This window comes from Zea mays, chromosome 5, assembly GCF_902167145.1.
Source record: "Zea mays cultivar B73 chromosome 5, Zm-B73-REFERENCE-NAM-5.0, whole genome shotgun sequence".
NCBI classification, from domain to species: domain Eukaryota; kingdom Viridiplantae; phylum Streptophyta; class Magnoliopsida; order Poales; family Poaceae; genus Zea; species Zea mays.
In genome coordinates, this window is record NC_050100.1 from 171,981,079 (window position 1) to 172,001,694 (window position 20,616).

At 55.7% G+C, this 20,616-nt stretch overlaps 1 protein-coding gene across 1 annotated transcript; it reads left to right on the forward strand.

Annotated features, from left to right (window-relative positions):
* The first annotated feature begins 2,731 nt into the window (after window positions 1–2,731).
* On the forward strand, window positions 2,732–4,314 carry LOC100192891 (uncharacterized). The gene is made up of 3 exons (NM_001349674.1): window positions 2,732–3,018; window positions 3,441–3,516; window positions 3,757–4,314. The coding sequence occupies exons 1-3, from the start codon at window positions 3,004–3,006 to the stop codon at window positions 4,002–4,004; spliced, it is 339 nt and encodes a 112-aa protein (NP_001336603.1). The 5' UTR covers window positions 2,732–3,003; the 3' UTR covers window positions 4,005–4,314.
* The last annotated feature ends 16,302 nt before the right edge of the window (window positions 4,315–20,616 follow it).

A 20,616-nucleotide genomic window follows, 5' to 3' on the forward strand; every position in this document is an offset into this window, starting at 1 on the left:
CCCATTTTCAAAAGAAACCCTGAATTTTCTAGTTTCGCAAAGTAGTACATCATAGTTCAAGTTCTTTTATAAACTGGTCCTATTTTTCTCAAATGAAACCCCGAGCTTTGGAGGATTGAAACCTGTCGTCCTGTTAGCCCACTTTTGCACCGAAACCCTTATATTCATATATCTAATTATGTTGAGGCAATTATTTTTTTGCAGATAGGTCTTTGGTAGCCTGTTTTTTAATAAGTAAGCCCTATAACTCTGTTTTTAGTGGTTCTTGAGTCTATGGATTTGCCTCAATGCGTAGATTCATTGTATTCTTCAGTTTTTATTGTTTGTTGCACTTTTATTTTTATTTATGTTATTGATTGCTTGTATGTGCTGTGATTAGAAGAACCGTTGTTCGAGGGATCAAAAGACCAAGCCTACAAAGACTTTAGGCAGCAAGATCTTGCTTTAGAAGGCATGTTGTGTCCTTCATCATGTTCGTTGGTCCTATGCAACCTTTACGTTTTATGTTATCACCAATGATTTTCATATATAGGTTTAAATTGATGGGACCTATTAAATGATGACTAGTCTTGTTTTCATATGGCTTGTTTACATATAGTTTACTTTATGTTGGGTAGACATGCTAGTTTCTCTACATGGTTTGTGTGGGTAATGTTACACATGAAAGATGAATATTGTTTATTCTTGTGCTATATTATTTGTTGGTACAAGAACACTGTGTTTAATAGGAACATTAAGCGACAACCCGAGAAAAACAGTACAACCACAAGAATTATTATGGTTCTGGTCTTGGTTGATTAATTAGGGAAGCTAATTATGGATTAACCTTACCGAAAGGGCAAGAAGAGAGGCGTTGTTGGAGTATGGTCGTGCTCTCAGACTGATCTGCTCTATGGCAGCTTTTCAGCCGATAGAGTTATATGCTTTACCTCGTCTTGAAACCTTAGCAGGTTATCATCGTACCAGTGGATCTTAGTAAAGGTCTCATAGTGGTTCCCTAGTTATTCACCTCGTAAGTGAATACAGGTCTAGCTAACTCAGGCTAGAGGAGAAACACGGCTTGTGGGTAATGTTGTACAACATCTATAGAGTGTAAAACTGATATATCAGTCATGCTCACGGTTAAGAGCAGCTTGGATCCTCACATGATTAAGTTATTGGAAGTAAATCAAATGGATATGCAGGTTGTTTATTGTTGACGATTCATTTATGATCTTTTATTTAGTTGGGATAGTATAAACTAATACTTAGTAACTGCTAATAAAATTTTGACCAACTTAACTAAAATGTGCAATGTTATGCCCAACCTTATTATTGGTTGGCCTTACACTACACTTTTCTTATACACTTGCTGAGTACCAACCATAAGTGTACTTATTCTTACTGAATTTGCTGCTCAGACCAAAATTAACAGAGGACTGTTATGAAGACTTCGAGTAGTTCTAGGCCATCGTTGAGTCGACTGCCCGTGGAATCGTCATCGTAATCCTCATTGTCGTTAAGTTTCTTTTGTTTAGTTATTCAAATTATGTAATAAAGTTGTGACATTGGTTGCTATACACTAATGTCATTATATGTGTGTGAATTAATCCTGGCGCACATTTGAGATGTAGTTGGTTTTGTCTTTGAAATCCGAGTGTGACAATGAGTAATCGGGCGGCCAAGCGCTCATTACGCGTATTCATTCGTGATCTGCCGGAAGCATGAATAGTTGAATGCGACCGCGCAAAATAAGTATTCGTGGTCGGATTCAGTTTCTGCTCGAGATAACCTTAGAATGGTTGTAGCGTCGTCCGGCGGTGCCCCCTCCCCTTGCACTGTAGATGTTTAGTGTCACACGGACTGCACAACGCCTAGCCCTACTGCGTTCTCTACCGGCTACGATGCAAGAGTGAAGTCTAGTACCACGCCAGATTGAGGGGGCACTGTGTCGGCTCCCTTCCCTGGCTATGTGTGCGCGATAGTGTTTGTTAGTTAGGAAAAAAAATTATAATAGATAGTGAATGTGTATGAAAAATATTATTTTATAGTTATAGTGAGTTATAGAGTGGAAGTTAGAGGTAACTGGTGTGGGAAGAAAAAAAATAGAGGTAAAATTTAAGTGACATGGCTAGGGAAAAACATTTAGAGAAGAACGTTGCTGTCAGTCGAAAATTCACACACCATCTTGGTACTCAACGAAGAAAGAAGCTCGATGTACGATCGAATGAAGAAACTAGAACCGATCAAAAGGGTTTATTATAGCTGCTAAACAGCAGCCGGCAGCACAATGAGCCAAGGAGATAATAACACGCACGAATAACGGGTAGAATCTGACGATCGGATCGACCAGCGAGGCAGCGAGACGGAGAAATCAACGGCGCCTGTAAAGCGAGGCGATGGATGGATGGCCTGGCCATCGGAGATCCCCGGGGGGCAGCGGCGCAACGCAATGCAAAAGTCGGCAAAGATGCCGCTGGCCTAGCTGGAAGGTATACCAGCAGCAGCAGACAACAAGAAGCAAGCCGGCGTAACCACAAGTCCGCGGTTGTACTGCACACGGGGGGGCGGTGTGTACTTCCCCGTCTTCCGGTACTAGCGTACTACACGCCGCGAGCGAAGGGCGTAAGCAAGCAAGGCCGGCGCGGCGCATGCAGGTCAGGTCAGGTCAGGTCATGTCAGGCCAGGCATCTTGGGCAACAGCAACTGGCAACAGCCGGGCCTTTTGAGCGTGCGCCCTCTCTCTCTCTCTCTCTCTCTCTCTCTCCCCTATCCGTGCTTTGTGCCTGTTTGGTGCGCGTCCACCTTTCGGGGTCACCGGCTTCTGCTTTCTTGCTACGCCACCGCGCCTCTCGTCTATTTATGGAGTCCCCCGATCCATGAAGCCGGGGCAGGCCGAGAGTTGTCAACGACGACGTCTGCCGGCAGTGCTCCTGCTCCTCCTCCTCCTCCTTCCCGGCCGCCGCGCGAGCTTGGTGGGTTAGTGTCTCTTCTTCGCGGAGACCTGTGAGAGGAGCCATCATCATGGCCGCCGTTGAGGTAACCAACCAACAATCGTCGCGCCCCTTGTTCCCTGCCTCCTCACATAGAATGGGTTCTCATTACCACTCCATTTCTGATGGTTGAATTACTAGGGATTTTGATTTAGAAAAATAGAACTATTAGAGGATGCAAAGCAAACCACATAAGGGGAGAACACAACTGATCGCCTCATCTCCCGAGTTCGTCAGAGATGTAGGAACAGCACATTCGAGTTTCTAATGTATTGATTGTAGTTGGTAGCTGCTCTGATTATCTACGTTCTCTCTCGGCTCTTGATGTGCAAGCAAGCGCATTCAAGCCCTTGATTTATTTCTGTGCTGGTACTGGTAGCCCGGTACACCATGTATGAATATGATATGGGAGCTTAATAATACGATGTTTCGCTGGTCTAACTGTCTCCAGTTGACAATGCAATGCAGACTGTTGTCCTCAAGGTTGCTATGTCATGCGAGGGTTGCGCGGGGGCGGTCAGAAGAGTGCTCTCCAAGATGGAAGGTTGTTCTTTTTTTTTCACTCTAATTTCTATAGTACAAAGTTCATTACTAACAAAGCGATTGATTCTAGTAGCCTGCAGCTTGCGCCTGCACAATGAAAAGCTAGCTTACCAGAAAATTATCATTTTTTTAATCATAAGGGAGTAGCCCTAATTAATAATCGATCATCAAAACGTTAACCCAAAATTAAAGGCTCATGCATTGCAAGCTTTACCACTTACGCCTGTTCTTCTGGAACCAGGAGTTGAAACCTTCGACATAGACCTCAAGGAGCAGAAGGTGACAGTCAAAGGCAATGTCAAGCCTGAGGACGTCTTCCAGACGGTTTCCAAGTCGGGGAAGAGGACCTCCTACTGGGAGGGCGAAGCCACGGCCCCGGACGCTGCGGCGGCTTCTGGAGCCGAAGCAGCTCCCGGCACCGCGGCAGAAGCGCCTCCTGCTGCTGCTCCGGCGGCGCCAGAGATCACCCCAGCCAAAGCTGACGCCTGATCGTCACGCTATTATTCACTCACATGTGATGCTGCGGCTGCGACTCCTAAACCTTAAATCTAGAAATAGCTGGGGATTGGGTTTGCATTGCATCGTGTTCTTGCCGGTCTAGCAAGTGACTATAAGAATAATGGAATAAACGATGACCCAGTGTGTGTATGATTTCCGTTCTGAAGAACAACACATCCCTTGCAGGATTGTTGTTCAGTAGATTCTACTTGTACCGCGGCTTTGGAGTTCCGCAAAGGACTTTACTTGTTCAAGAACTTCTTCTCTGACAGGAAATAACATGTGAGTGCAGTCCGTGCTTTTATCTTCTGGTGTTCCCTCTTAATTAATGGGAAAATGTGCTTAGTTTGGGTCGTGAAATTCTTACCAGCTTGAGATTTTATATTGAAAATTTGAAATACAAACATTAGATTAAGGGTTTCCTTCAAATAAGCCACTCAAATTTTGCAAAATTAGATGGCTAGTTCATTTGGATGTCATAAACTAAATATCAAATTTTGCAAAAATTCTGATTGTCCCTAGATTAATTGGTAGCTCGAATAACTAAGGCGGAAGATAGAAACATCGGCAACTGAAAGTAAAGCTAGTCTCAATGGGTTTTATGAGAGGATGTAGCATACCATTAATAAATAAAGAGATGACGATGATACAAGTTTTGTGGGTTTAAAATCTCCAATGAAAACAGTGAGATAAAATCTCCAATGTGACTGGCCTTCTAATCACCATTTACTTATTAGCAAAACATAAGTAGAGAACCGATCATCGATTTAACACATTAGTCTGGGTTAGAGTTGGGACTAGAACCACTATGAGCATTAGTGTCGGGTCTAAATTTCTTAAGTGTCAGATGACCTTTAATCCTGGTTGATAATTCTAACTCAAACCGAAGGTTTTCGATATATTAGTGTCGGGGACTATAATTAGGGGTACCCCCAAGACTCCTAAACTCGGCTGGTAACCACCATCAGCACAAAGCTGCAAAGGCTTGATGGGCACAATACAGGTCAAAGCTCCGTCCACTCAAGGGACACGATCTCGCCTCGCCTGAGCCCAGCCTCGGGCAAGAACAGCAGACCCAGGTGGATTCACGTCTCGTCCGAGGACTTCCTCAAGCAACGGGCGCACCTTCGACTCGTCCGAGGCCCAACTCGGACAGGCTTCGCGGAGAAGCAACCTTGGCCAGATCGCCTCGCCAACCGACCGTATCGCAGGAGCATTCAATGCAAGGATCATCTGACACCTTATCCTGACGCGCGTTCCTCAGTCGACAGGGTCGAAGTGACCGCAGTCACTTCGCCCCTCCACTGACTGACCTGACAGAAAAACAGCGCCACCTGCCCTGCTCCGACTGCTGTGCCACCCGCCAAGGTGAGGCTGACAGCAGCCGAGTCCAGCCTCAGGCGTCATAGGAAGCTCCGCCTCGCCCGACCCCAGGGCTCGGCCCCTGCCTCGACCTCGGACGACGATCTCCGCCTCGCCCGACCCTAGGGCTTGGACTCAACCTCGACCTCGGACGACGGACTCCGCCTCGCCCGACCCCAGGGCTCGGACTCAGCCTCGACCTCGGAGGAGTCACCGCCTCGCCCGACCTTGGGCTCGGACCGACCACGTTACAGGGGGCCCATCATTACCCTACCCTTAGCTAGCTCAGGCTACGGGGAACAAGACCGGCGTCCCATCTGGCTCGCCCCGGTAAACAAGTAATGATGGCACCCCGCGTGCTCCATGACGACGGCGGTTCTCAGCCCCTTACGGAAGAAAGGAGACGTCAGCAAGGACCCGACAGTCCCGACAGCTGTGCTTCTAAAGGGCTCAAGCGCTCCTCCGACGGCCACGACATCACATGAACAGGGCACCAACACCTCTCCGACAGCCACGTCGACATGTACATACGGCTCTGGCTCCTCTCTGCTAGACACGTTAGCACATTGCTACACTCCTCATTGTACACCTGGGCCTTCTCCTTACGTCTATAAAAGGAAGGTCCAGGGCCCTCGTACGGAAAGGTGGCCGCGCGGGAGAACGGGCTGACGGACAGGCTCTCTCTCTCTCCCTCGCGAACGCTTGTAACCCTCTACTGCAAGCGCATCCGCCCTGGGCGCAGGATAACACGAGCCGCGGTTCCCTCTTTTGTTCCCCCTTGTGTTCCATCTCGCACCGACCCATCTGAGCTGGGACACGCATCGACAATTTACTCGTCGGTCCAGGGACCCCCCAGGGTCGAAACGCCGACAGTTGGTGCGCCAGGTAGGGGCCTGCTGCGTGTTGACGAATAGCTTCCCGTCAAGCTCCAGATGGGTAGTCTCCAGCAACCTCTCCAGCCCAGGACGTTGCTCCGTTTCGGGAGTCTCGAGTTCATGTCCCTCGACGGCAGCTACGACATGGTAGTCCTTCCTCCGCCATGCGACAACGACAACGACGGTCGTCAGCCCGCCCGCCGGCGGCGGAATCGACGACGTCTTCCCCACGTGGCGGAAGAGCAACATCCGGGTCTGTCCCGTCACCTTCCCCGCCGACGGAGGAGGAAGCGGGGCAGCCATGGCCAAGCAGGAGGCGGCACATCGTTGGCTGTCGAGCGAGTCGACGACGCTAGCGCCCTAGCGGGGGACACGGCGGACGTTGACCTCGCGTCTGAGACGAAGACGAGCGTCGTTTCCCCGCAACATGCCAACCCCAAGTAGACGGATGATGCCAGCACGCTCGCGAAGGACTTGCTCGGCGTTAGCCTCGTACCTGAGATAATGGTGCAGTCCGTCCCCGACGCGACTTCGTCACCATCCGTCGATCAAGAGGTACCGTCCGTTTCCCTTCCTGTGCCTTTTAGATTCAGCTTTGACCCACCAAGCGATCCCGCTTCGGTGGACGCTTTCATAAAGGCATATCCTAACCTTCCGGGGTACCATATGTGGTCAACCTGGGACCGATTGACAGCCGTCTCGACCTACGGGCCCCCGGGTTCCGAGGAAGATGACGAGCCCGACTCTGGTTGGGATTTCTCCGGGCTCGGTAACCCCAGTGCCATGCGAGACTTCATGACCGCATGTGACTACTGCCTCTCCGATTGCTCCGATGATAGCCACAGCCTTGACGACGAGGACTGTGGCCCAAGTTGCGAATGTTTCTACGTCGATCTAGGGGGTCTCAACGAAGGCAACCACCTTGGTATGCCAGAGGATGGCGATCCCTCTAGGCCTGCACCTCGCGTTGACATCCTTCGGGAGCTAGCTGTGGTCCCAGTCCCTGCGGGGGATCAGGACGCACAGCTCGAGCAAATCCGTGAGATGCAGGCCAGGCTCGACGAGGAAGCAGGACAACTTATGCAGCTCCGACAGAATATCGGGCAGGAGTGGGCAGGCCGAGCATCGGCCGGAGAAGCGCGTCATCTGGCCCAGGACGTCCAGCACCGCATCGCCGACGATGCCAGGGCAAGGCTGCCCCCGGCCTCCAGTGGGGTCGGCCAGGACCTGGCTACAACAACAATACTACTCCGAGCGATGCCGGAACCATCCACCACCGAGGGGCGACGTATCCAGGGAGAGCTCAAGAATCTCCTGGAGGATGCCGCGGTCCGATGGGTCGAAAGCTCTGCCTCCCAAAGGCAAGGGTACCCCCCGGAGCATCGCGCTGCGACTTCCCGATTCATGCGGAAAGCCTCGATACACACCGGGCGCACGCGGGACACAGCGCCTGCGGCCCCGGGTCGCCTCGGCAACGAGCACCACCGCCGCGACCGTCGAGCCCACCTCGACGAGAAGGTGCGCCGAGGCTACCACCCCAGGCGTGGGGGACGCTACGACAGCGGGGAGGATCGGAGCCCTTCGCCCGAACCACCCGGTCCGCAGGCTTTTAGCTGGGCCATACGACGGGCGCCGTTCCCGACCCAGTTCCGAACCCCGACTACCATCACCAAGTACTCGGGGGAGACAAGGCCAGAACTATGGCTCGCGGACTACCGGCTGGCCTGCCAGCTGGGTGGAATGGACGATGACAACCTCATCATCCGCAACCTCCCCCTGTTCCTCTCCGACGCCGCCCGAGCCTGGCTGGAGCATTTGCCTCCTGCGCAGATCTCCAACTGGGACGACCTGGTCAAAGCCTTCACCGGCAACTTCCAGGGCACATACGTGCGCCCTGGGAACTCCTGGGATCTCCAAAGCTGCTGCCAGCAGCCGGGAGAATCCCTGTGGGACTACATCCGGCGATTTTCGAAGCAGCGCACCGAGCTGCCCAACATCACCGACTCAGATGTCATCGGCGCGTTCCTCGCCGGCACCACTTGCCGCGACCTGGTGAGCAAGCTGGGTCGCAAGACTCCCACCAGGGCGAGCGAGCTGATGGACATCGCCACCAAGTTCGCCTCTGGTCAGGAGGCGGTCGAGGCCATCTTCCGGAAGGACAAGCAGCCTCAGGGGCGCCAGCCGGAAGATGTCCCCGAGGTGTCCGCTCAGCGCGACACCAAGAAGAAGGGCAAGAAGAAGTCACAAGCGAAACGCGACGCCGCCGACGCAGACCTTGTCGCCGCCGCCGAGCACAGGAACCCTCGGAAGCCTCCCGGAGGCGCCAACCTGTTTGACAAGATGCTCAAGGAGCCGTGCCCCTATCATCAGGGTCCCGTCAAGCACACCCTTGAGGAGTGCGTCATGCTTCGACGCTACTTCCACAAGGCCGGGCCCCCGGCGGAAGGTGGCAGAGCCCACGACAATGACAAGAAGGAGGGCCACAAGGCAGAGGAGTTCCCCGAGTTCCACGACTGCTTCATGATCTACGGTGAGCAAGTGGCGAACGTCTCGGCTCGGCAGCGCAAGCAAGAGCACCGGGAGGCTTGCTCGGTGAAGGTGGCGGCGCCAGTCTACCTAGACTGGTCCGACAAGCCCATCACCTTCGACCGAGGCGACCACCCCGACCGCGTGCCGAGCCCGGGGAAGTACTCGCTCGTTGTCGATCCCGTCATCGGCAACGTCAGGCTTACCAAGGTCCTCATGGACGGAGGCAGCAGCCTCAACATCATCTACGACGAGACCCTCGGGCTCTTGCAGATCGATCTGTCCACGATCCGGGCCGGTGCGGCGCCCTTTCACGGGATCATCCCTGGGAAGCGCGTCCAACCCCTTGGGCAACTCAATCTGCCCGTCTGCTTCGGGACTCCCTCCAACTTCCGAAAGGAAACACTCACGTTCGAGGTGGTCGGGTTCCGAGGAACCAACCACGCAGTGCTAGGGAGACCATGCTACGCCAAGTTCATGGCCATCCCCAACTACACCTACCTCAAGCTCAAGATGCCGGGCCCCAACGGGGTCATCACCGTCGGCTCCACGTACCAACACGCGTACGAATGCGCCGTGGAGTGCGTGGAGTACGTCGAGGCCCTCGCCGAATCTGAGGCCCTCATCGCCGACCTGGAGAGCCTCTCCAAGGAGGTGCCAGATACGAAGCGCCACGCCGGCAACTTCGAGCCAGCTGAGGCGGTTAAGTCCGTCCCTCTCGACCCCAGCAATGACGCCTCCAAGCAGGTCCGGATCGGCTCCGAGCTCGACCCCAAATAGGAAGCAGTGCTCGTCGACTTTCTCCGTGCGAACGCCGAGGTTTTTGCGTGGAGTCCCTCAGACATGCCTGGCATACCGAGGGATGTCGCCGAGCACTCGCTGGATATCCGAGCTGGAGCCCGACCCATGAAGCAGCCTCTGCGCCGATTCGACGAAGAAAAGCGCAGAGCCATAAGCGAGGAGATCCACAAGCTGATGGCTGCAGGGTTCATCAAAGAGGTATTCCATCCCGAATGGCTAGCCAACCCTGTGCTTGTGAAAAAGAAAGGTGGGAAATGGCGGATGTGTGTAGACTACACTGGTCTAAACAAAGCATGTCCGAAAGTTCCCTACCCTCTGCCTCGCATCGATCAAATCGTGGATTTCACTGCTGGGTGTGAAACCCTGTCGTTCCTCGATGCCTACTCAGGGTATCACCAAATCAGGATGAAAGAGTCCGACCAGCTCGCGACTTCTTTCATCACACCTTTTGGCAAGTACTGCTACATCACTATGCCATTTGGTTTGAGGAATACAGGCGCGACATACCAAAGGTGCATGAATCACGTGTTCAGAGAGCACATTGGCCGAACGGTCGAGGCTTACGTCGATGACATCGTAGTCAAGACGAGGAAAGCCTCCGACCTCCTCTCTGACCTTGAAACGACATTCAAGTGTCTCAAGGCGAGAGGCATAAAACTCAATCCCGAGAAGTGTGTCTTCGGAGTGCCCCGAGGCATGCTCCTGGGGTTCATCGTCTCCGAGCGGGGCATCGAGGCCAACCCGGAGAAAATCGCGGCCATCACCAACATGGGGCCTATCAAGGACTTGAAAGGAGTACAGAGGGTCATGGGATGCCTTGCGGCTCTGAGCCGCTTCATCTCGCGCCTCGGCGAAAGAGGCCTACCCATGTACCGCCTCTTAAAGAAGACCGAGCGCTTCACTTGGACCCCCGAGGCCGAGGAAGCCCTTGGGAACCTAAAGGCGCTCCTTACAAGCGCGCCCATCTTGGTGCCCCCTGCTACCGGAGAAGCCCTTTTGATCTACGTAGCCGCAACCGCTCAGGTGGTCAGTGTCGCGATCATAGTCGAGAGACGAGAAGAGGGGCATGCATTGCCCGTCCATAGGCCGGTCTACTTCATCAGTGAGGTACTGTCCGAGACCAAAATCCGCTACCCGCAAATTCAGAAGCTACTGTACGCGGTAATCCTGACGCGGCGAAAGTTGCGACACTACTTTGAGTCTCATCCGGTGACTGTGGTGTCATCCTTCCCCCTGGGGGAGATCATCCAGTGCCGAGAGGCCTCGGGTAGGATTGCAAAGTGGGCAGTGGAGATCATGGGCGAGACAATCTCGTTCGCTCCTCAGAAGGCCATCAAGTCCCAAGTCTTGGCGGACTTTGTGGCTGAATGGGTCGACACCCAGCTTCCAGCAGCTCCGATCCAACCGGAACTCTGGACCATGCTTTTCGACGGGTCGCTGATGAACACAGGAGCGGGCGCGGGCCTACTCTTCATCTCACCCCTCGGGAAGCACCTCCGCTACGTGCTACGCCTCCATTTCCCGGCGTCCAACAACGTGGCCGAGTACGAGGCTCTCGTTAACGGGTTGCGCATCGCCATCGAGCTAGGGGTTCGGCGCCTCGACGCTCGTGGTGACTCGCAGCTCGTCATCGACCAAGTCATGAAGAACTCTCATTGCCGTGACCCAAAGATGGAAGCCTACTGCGACGAGGTTCGGCGCCTGGAGGACAAGTTCTACGGGCTCGAGCTCAACCACGTCGCTCGACGATACAACGAGACTGCGGACGAGCTGGCTAAAATAGCCTCAGGGCGGACAACGGTTCCCCCGGACGTCTTCTCCCGTGACCTACATCAACCCTCCGTCAAGACCGACGACACGCCCGAGCCCGAGGAGGCCTCGGCCCAGCCCGAGGCACCCTCGGCCCCCCGAGGGTGAGGCACTGCGCGTCGAGGAAGAGCGGAATGGGATCACGCCTAATCGAAACTGGCAGACCCCGTACCTGCAATATCTCCACCGAGGAGAGCTACCCCTTGACAGAGCCGAGGCTCAGCGACTGGCGCGGCGCGCCAAGTCGTTCGTCTTGCTGGGTGACGGAAAGGAGCTCTATCACCGCAGCCCCTTAGGCATCCTCCAGCGATGCATACCCATCGCCGAAGGTCAGGAGCTATTGCAAGAAATACACTCGGGGGCTTGCGGTCATCACGCAACACCTCGAGCCCTCGTTGGAAACGCCTTCGGACAAGGTTTCTACTGGCCAACCGCGGTGGCCGACACCACTAGGATTGTACGCACCTGCCAAGGGTGTCAATTCTACGCAAGGCAGATGCACCTGCCCGCTCAGGCCTTACAAACAATTTCTATCACCTAGTCGTTTGCTGGGTGGGGTCTGGACCTCGTCGGTCCCTTGCAGAAGGCACCCGGGGGCTTCATGCACCTGCTGGTCGCTATCGACAAATTCTCCAAGTGGATTGAGGTCCGACCCCTAAACAGCATTAGGTCCGAGCAGGCGGTGGCGTTCTTCACCAACATCATCCATCGCTTTGGGGTCCCGAACTCCATCATCACCGACAACGACACCCAGTTCACTGGCAGAAAGTTCCTGGACTTCTGCGAGGACCACCACATCCGGGTGGACTGGGCCGCCGTAGCTCACCCCATGACGAATGGGCAGGTAGAGCGTGCCAACGACATGATCCTGTAGGGACTCAAGCCGAGGATCTACAACGACCTCAACAAGTTCAGCAGGCGATGGATGAAGGAATTCCCCTCGGTGGTCTGGAGTCTGAGGACGACGCCAAGCCGAGCCACAGGCTTCACGCCGTTTTTTCTAGTCTATGGGGCCGAGGCTATCTTGCCCATAGACTTAGAATACGGCTCCCCGAGGACAAGGGCGTACGATGGCCAAAGCAACCAGACCAGCCGAGAAGACTCACTGGACCAGCTGGAAGAGGCTCGGGACATGGCCTTACTACACTTGGCACGGTATCAGCAGTCTCTGCGACGCTACCACGCCCGAGGGGTTCGGTCCCGAGACCTCCAGGTGGGGGACTTGGTGCTTCGGCTATGACAAGACGCCCGAGGGCGCCACAAGCTCACGCCTCCCTGGGAAGGGCCGTTCATCATCGCCAAGATTTTGAAGCCCGAAACATACAAGCTGGCCAACAGTCAAGGCGAGGTCTACAGCAACGCTTGGAACATCCGACAGCTACGTCGCTTTTACCCTTAAGATATTTTCAAGTCATTCATATGCCTCGTTCTCTTTACATACACAAATAAAGTCTAACCATCAAGGAAGGGTCAGCCTTGCCTCAGCAAAGCCCGACCCTCCCTCGGGGGCTAGAAGGGGGGAACCCCCTCTGCGTTAAAATTTTCCTCAGAAAAAGTCCTACCAAAAACGACTTTCGTGTTTCCCTCAGCAAAGCCCGACCCTCCCTCGGGGGCTAGAAGGGGGGAACCCCCTGTTGGAACTTGCTCTCAGCAGCAAGGAAGCCAACAAGGATGAACGGTGGTGACAACAGGGTTACGTGCTCGGGGGCAAATAGCTCTGTTGATCTAGCCTCTCACGGGCACTGTGCGGGGGTATTTATAGGTATCTGAGTGCCCAGCGCCTTGTGTTAAGGACGCATGTGCCCTCAGACACCTAGTTTATCCCCAGAATATTCCCATAAAGCGGGGTTACAAGCTGTAATTACAAGCATGCCTTTACAGATTAGGCCCGTAACACAAAGGCGGCCACGCAGGGCCCGTTACAATGGGCCAGATCACGCGTGGGCCTCAGAGCTGAACGAGGCCGCGCTGCGGGATGACTTCGTCGCCGGTCTTCGTCTGGTGCCGAATGGAGCGAAGGGTGTCCCTGCCTGTTCTGTCTCTGTCTGACCAGGGGTTATCAGCGAAGGCCTCGAGCGAAGGGTGGCGTCTTTGCCTTCGCCCCAACATTTGCCCTCCGAGGGACCAGTTCGACAAAGTCACCTGGTGCCGAAGACGTCGCTAGATGGCGGAGACGCTGCCCTCGCTCGAAGTGGTTCCGCGGGGGTTTTTGATGTGACCGCTGATGGACGGCGTACTGTTGGATTGCGGGTTTCCCGAAGCGTCGCGCCCTGTCGGATTGCGGGTTTCCCGAAGAGCCGCGCCCTGCCTATAAAAAGGGGGGCGGTGTCGGCGCTGTTCGAACTTTGCCTTCCGCGCTCCGTGAAAACCCTAGCCGCCCGCCGTCTTGCTGCTCCTCTTCCTCCGCTGCTCCTTTTGCTCACCGGAGTTCTGGCTCGAGTGAAGCAGACCGCCCGTCGCCGCCGACGGTACGTAGCAATGCCGTCCTCCTCTTCTTCCGCCGATACCGCGCCGCCGGCGGCCGCCTCGTCTGAGGAGACGTTGAGTAGCTTGATGGTGGAGGAGTTGCGAGCCGGCGACTCTGTTGATTTTGGTGTGTCACGGATGACGTCAGCCCGCGTTGAAGATATGCAGCGGTTGGGCTACTTTGGCGGCGGAGTTGCTCGTGCTCCGGGGACGGAGGAAGTCCCCGAGCCGGAGGGTGAGTTGGTCGTTTTCGAGGCGTTCTTCGCCGCCGGTCTCCGCTTGCCTGCGCACCGGTTTGTTGGCGAAGTCCTGCGTAGATTCAACGTTCAAATACATCAGCTGACACCGAATGCCATGGTGGCGCTGGCGAAGTATGTCTGGGCGACGACTTCGTACGGCGGACAGCCGTCGGTTGAAGTTTTTGCGAAGAATTATTGTTTGCATTGGCAGAAGAGGATGGTTGGGGACGGAGTTGCCCAGTTCGGGTCATGCACATTCACGCCGAAGACCGGCAAGACCACAATGCCAGTAGTGGAGTTGGTTCCGTGCGCCCGCAACAAGTGGGGCAATTGGAATGAATTTTGGTTTTACGTTGCTGAGGGTGCCGTCAAAGACCATGAGGGACTCCCCGTGTCTGAGATGTGCTCTCATTATTACTCTGCGTATCCGCCCTTTGAAGTGGCAGAAGAGGATGCAGACGAAGGGGCCCTTCGGAGCGCCGCCGGTCAGAGTAGTGGGCGTGATTTAGTTGAAGAGTTCGTGGCGTACGGGGTCTGGCCCTTGGCGCACGGCTGGGCGTTGGGCGAGGTGTGCCCTCGCCAGATGCCTTTTCACGGAGGAAGGGTGGTGCGAAGTCCTGCCTTCGCACTGAATTTGCGGAACGGGGACCCGGCCGCCTTTGTGCGTGATGCGGAGGACTTGGCGGTGCGGCTCGTGGGACGTTACGTGCCGAGGACGGAAGGCCAGCGCAGCTTTGATATCAGCGGGTCAAATGACCGTTTGAACAGGGTCTTCGAATTAAATCAACTGCCGTACGACGGCTATCCCGGTCAAGACGAAGCGGACCGCCGTGGGAAGAAACCGGCGGTGGAGACTAGAGACGACCCTGCGCCGGCGGCCGCCCCTTCCTCGAAAAAGAGAAAATTAGGTACTGCGATGGGAGGACTTGGGGTGTCTGACGGTTTTGCTAGAGAGTTGATGAGGACGTGTGCGGCCCCGGGGGAAAGGATGTCTTCGCCCGAGCTCCGGGAGTCTTCGGCTCGGATGCTGAGGGTTACCTGGGGCTGCTGGCCTAGAAATGTTCCTATCCCCTGCGCGGCTGAGGAGGACTGTTTTACATCTCGTATGGTTCACCAGTGGAGAGTTTTTCCTTACGGGCGAAATATCGGTGTTGTTGTGTGGGCAGTGATGGACAAGGATCGCCAAGGGGCGGCGCAAAAACGTCAGGCGGCGGTCAGGCTGCATGAAGCTAGGCCGAAGCGGCAGCGGGGGGCTGCGAAGGCTGCGACCCCCGGCGGAGGCAAGCCGCCGCTGGCGGCGAAGGCGGGCGCCGCTGCACCTAGCAAGGCGCCGGAGGCGACGGCGGGCGCCGGAGGCTCCAAGTCGACGAAGGTGGTGCCGCCGGCCACCGGAGTGGCGGAGGCTTCGAAGGCGGCCCGAGCGTTGCCGTTGTCGGGCAAGCGCGTTGCCGACTTCGGCACCGATATTACTGTAGACGACTATCTTGGTGGTAAGTCGTTGGCCTATATTTTTTTTAATTCGAAGATGCGTTGCAGGGTCGGACGAGGGCCAGCTTGCTATGGTTGCGCCTGGCGCGGAGATCGCGACGGCGGCCATAGTGCCGAAAGCGAGGGGGGGAGGCCCTTGACGCCGGAGGCGAGGTGTCGGCCCTCGCCGTGGTCAGGGACGAGGCGGGCGCAGCGACCCACCGGCTGAAGGGAGTGACGGAGGCGCTGAGTCAGGCGACGGAGGCGCTGAGTCAGGTCCGCTGAGTTATACTCTCTCCCCCACCTCTTTTGGGGCAACGACCTTACGTACTGCGCCGCGGCCCTGCAGGTGGCTGACTTCGCCAGCCGTACTGCGTCGGGGGCCCTCACGGCAGCTGTGTCTGCCGAAGTCGAGAGACTTCGGACACAACATGCTGACGCTGTCCGTGAGAAGTCGGCCTCCAACAGCAAGTGCCGTAAGCTGACGGACAGGGTGGCTGCCCTGGAGAGGGAGAAGGCTGACCTCCGGCGCCAACTGGCGGCGGAGAGGAGGGAAGCCAACGAGGCCATCGCCAAGGGGCAGGCTGCGCAGGCGGAGGCCAAGCTGGCGCGGGCGGAGGGCAATCTTGCCAAGGAGCTCGCCGAACATCTGCAAGAGCGGCTCACCGCCCTGGAGAGCCGCGCGAAGGAGGCCGAGGCCGCGATGCATGCGGAGGCCGAACGGACGCGCACGCAGCTTATGGATACATATCGTGAGCTGGGTGCGCGGACCGGTGACTTCGAGGTGCCGGACCGAGAGCCCGGCCTTCGCTGTCTGCAGTGGGTGCAGGAGGAGCTGCTGGAACTTCCAGCCGTCGTGGGGGGGTTGATGTCGTACGCCTCCCTAGTCACCTGCGAGGGGGCGATGAACGCGCTATCCCGCGAAGGGTGCCGGCACTATGAGGCCTTCGACCAGGCGGATGAAGATTTTGAGCGAGATATCTATAAGGTCGAAGACCCCGTAGTGAAGGAATCCGCCGGGGCCCTGTATGACCGGATGTGGGGTCTGTACGGTCGTGATGTGGTCAGGGAGCGGGCCGAGGCTGCGAGGGCTCAGGTAACGTTGTTGTTTGTTTGGCGTTTGTTGTATGCGGGCTGTGCGTGTGTTTGCTGAATCTGTGTGTCTTGTCCTAGGCGGAGCGCGGCGAGCGGGTGGACGACTTCGGGGCTCTGAACAGCGCGCTGCCAGACCCGGAGCCGACCCTCGCGGGGGCTGTGACTGGGGTCGCCTTGGAGCCAACCCCGGAGACCGCAGCGATCGCGACGGCTGCCTCCTCATCCGCTGCGGCCGGCGAAGACCTGCCCCCGAAGGTGGCCGAAGGCGCCCCTGATGCCCCCGCAGCTGCTGTGCTGAGTGCTGAAGATCCCGCGGCGGAAACAACGGCGGAGGCAGCGGCGGAGGCTCCCGCAGCGTCAGGGCCTTCGCAGGTGGCGTAGTGGTTGTTTAGGGTTGGGGAATTTTTGGATGCTGTGCTGAATTTTGGCTGCTGCGCAGGTTCAAGATTTTGGGCCTGCGCACGCAACCGCTGCTACTGAGTTTCTGGCGGCTTCGACCGCGGAAAGTGGGAATGAATATGGTGGGTTTGCATCTGAGTTTTTTGATTTTACCGACTCCGGGAGCTCGGTTGAGTGGACTGAGGAGTCGTCGGAGGAGGACTTGGATTATTTTGCGGCCTTGGACGTGGCTGCGGCGGAGGCTTCGCCACACGCCGCGGACGCGCCAGACGTGCCAGGCCCTAGCACCGGGCGCCGCCGACGAAGGGCGGTTGCAAAACGTAGGGTTAGCGCGGAGGAGGGGGCTCGGCTTCGTGTGGGTAGGGCTGGTCGGCAGGAACTGTTGTCTTTGCCGGCTGCTGCGAGTACAGGGGAAGGGGAACTGCGAAGTCTCTTTGCGGGTGAGGAGCTTAGGATAATGTTATTTAATTATAGGGAGATGGGAATTATTCCTAAGGTTGAGCCGATGTAAAGTGTGGTGCCCTCGCTTGTATATGTGTAGAGGTTTGTACGATGAAGCTAAGTGCCCTCGCGTGCCTGTGCCCGCGAGGACATTGTGTGCCTTTGTGATTATAGTCGTTCTTAGCACGGATGGTTTGATGCTATCGTTTCTGCTTTTGTTGTGCTAGTTCGGCTGCGCCCTTAGGCGGCTGCCGCGCGGAGTCTTTGCGATAGACTTTGGGTTTGTTTCGCACTTGTTGTGCTAGTCCGGCTGCACCCTTAGGCGACTTCTGCGCGGATAGTCTTCGCGATAGACATTGGATTTTTTCGCACTTGTTGTGCTTAGTCCGGCTGCACCCTTAGGCGACTTCTGCGCGGATAGTCTTCGCGATAGACATCGGATTTTTTCGCACTTGTTGTGCTTAGTCCGGCTGCACCCTTAGGCGACTTCTGCGCGGATAGTCTTCGCGATAGACATCGGATTTTTTCGCACTTGTTGTGCTTAGTCCGGCTGCACCCTTAGGCGACTTCTGTGCGGATAGTCTTCGCGATAGACATCGGATTTTTTCGCACTTGTTGTGCTTAGTCCGGCTGCACCCTTAGGCGACTTCTGCGCGGATAGTCTTCGCGATAGACATCGGATTTTTTCGCACTTGTTGTGCTTAGTCCGGCTGCACCCTTAGGCGACTTCTGCGCGGATAGTCTTCGCGATAGACATCGGATTTTTTCGCACTTGTTGTGCTTAGTCCGGCTGCACCCTTAGGCGACTTCTGCGCGGATAGTCTTCGCGATAGACATCGGATTTTTTCGCACTTGTTGTGCTTAGTCCGGCTGCACCCTTAGGCGACTTCTGCGCGGATAGTCTTCGCGATAGACATCGGATTTTTTCGCACTTGTTGTGCTTAGTCTGGCTGCACCCTTAGGCGACTTCTGCGCGGATTTGTCGCACGCGAGGGTGGCTAGCGCTTAGCCTCGCGGTGACTTCGAATTGGTCGAATGCCGAAGACCGTTGTCGCGGTCTTTTTTCGACACATGTTTTTGCGGGGGATTTTTCTCACATATATTACATGGCTCCGCCTCGTTAAAAACCTCACCCCCCGGGAGGAAAAGAGTGCGGGGCGGTTCAAGATTGTTTGCGGCGAATTACAAGGGCGAAATCAGCCCTAAATGGGTCAAACAAAAAATTTGCGAAGGTTGTCGATGTTCCAGGAGTGCTCCAGGTCCTCGCCATTTGGCGTTGTGAGCCTGTAAGCGCTGGGGGAAGCTTTTGACTTGACTATGAAGGGGCCCTCCCATTTGGGCTCCAACTTGCCCTTGGACTCCGTCCGAGCTGTTCGGACGAGTACGAGGTCCCCCTCGCTGAACTCCCTCGGGATGACTGCGTGGTCGCGCCATGCTTTGGTCTGGGCTTGGTATTTGTTTAGGGCCTGTAGGGCGAAGACCCGGTCTCCGTCAATGAGGTCTTTTGAAGTTGGCTCGTCCACGTCGGGGACGGCTGACGGAACTGTACGCGGGGACCCATGCTTTATTTCTTGCGGGGTCATTGCCTCCGATCCGTATAGAAGGCGGAAAGGAGTGAACCCGGTCGCCCTGCACTCGGTTGTGTTGAGCGCCCAGACTGCCTCCGGCAATAAATCGATCCATCTGCCTTTTTTTTCATCGAGGAGCATCTTTTTGACAGCTATGAAGATTTTCCCATTGGCACGCTCCACGACCCCGTTGGACTGCGGATGATAGACTGAAGCGAAGGCAAGCTTGGTGCCGATGGAGAAACAAAAATTCTTGAAATCTTGGTTGTCGAACTGCTTGCCGTTGTCAACTGTTAGCTCGGACGGTACTCCGAAGCGGCAAACGATGTTCTGCCAGAAGAATTTTTGGGCAGTCTTTGATGTGATTGTGGAAACAGCCCTCGCTTCAATCCATTTGGTGAAGTATTCGACGGCTACGAAGGCGAACTTAAGGTTCCCCTGAGCGGTGGGCAGGGGCCCGACAATGTCTAGGCCCCAGCGCTGGAGAGGCCATGTATGGGCAATCAGCTTTGTATATTGCGAGGGGTTGCCTGACCGAGGAGAGAACTTCTGGCAGGCTTCGCAGGACCTTGTGACCCGATTTGCGGCGCAGATCATTGCAGGCCAGTAAAACCCTTGTCGAATCACCTTGGCAGCCAGGGCCCTTGGCCCTACGTGCGAGCCGCACGTGCCACTGTGGACTTCGCGTAGGATCTGCATGCCTTCGGTTTCGGTGACGCATTTAAGCATTGGCTGACTGACCCCTTTCTTATATAATTGGCCCTCAATCAGTGCGAAGTCCCGGCTTCGATATCTGAGGCGCTTTGCCTCACTGACGTCAGTTGGATGATAGTACCCCTGTAGGAACAGGGTTATTGGTGCCCGCCAGTCTTCGGTCATGATTAGGTTGACTATACGGTGGCCCTCGCTATCATTAGTTATTTGGAGCCCTTCGGGGCTCTGGACAGCTGGCGTGCCGATGGTGTGAAAGAACACGTCGGAGGGCAGGGGCTCGCCCCTGGCGGCGGCCTTGGCTAATGCATCGGCCTCCTCATTCTTGGCCCTATCCACATGCTGCAGGGTGAATCCCTTGAACTGTCTCTCGAGACTTCGGATAGCCGCGAGGTATTGCATGAGCGCGGGGTCTTTTGCTGCATAGTCTTTCTCGACCTGGCCGGCAACTATCTTGGAGTCTGTCTTGATGATACATGTGGTGACTCCGAGGGCCCTTAGCTTGCGGAGGCCGAGGATAACCGCTTCATACTCTGCTATATTGTTTGTGCATTTGTCGGATTCCAGCGCGAAGTTGAGGCGTGCTGCATATCTGTGTTTGACTCCGGTTGGTGAGGTGACGACTGCAGCGACGCCTGCCCCCGCGTGGCACCATGCGCCGTCGCAATGGATGGTCCAGACCCTTTCTGTGGACGGGTCTGGCAGTGCTACTGGCCCAGTCCAGTCGACGACGAAGTCTGCCAGGACTTGTGACTTGATGGCTGTCCTGGGCTCGAAGCTGATGTGGTAGCCGGAGAGTTCGGCTGCCCACTTGGCAATCCTCACCGATGCCTCCGGGTTTCTG

Bases quoted from the DNA above. Each gene is read 5' to 3' on its own strand.
- LOC100192891 (NM_001349674.1), top strand. The intron at 3,517-3,756 runs GTTGTTCTTTTT...TTCTGGAACCAG, and splicing joins AGTGCTCTCCAAGATGGAAG to GAGTTGAAACCTTCGACATA.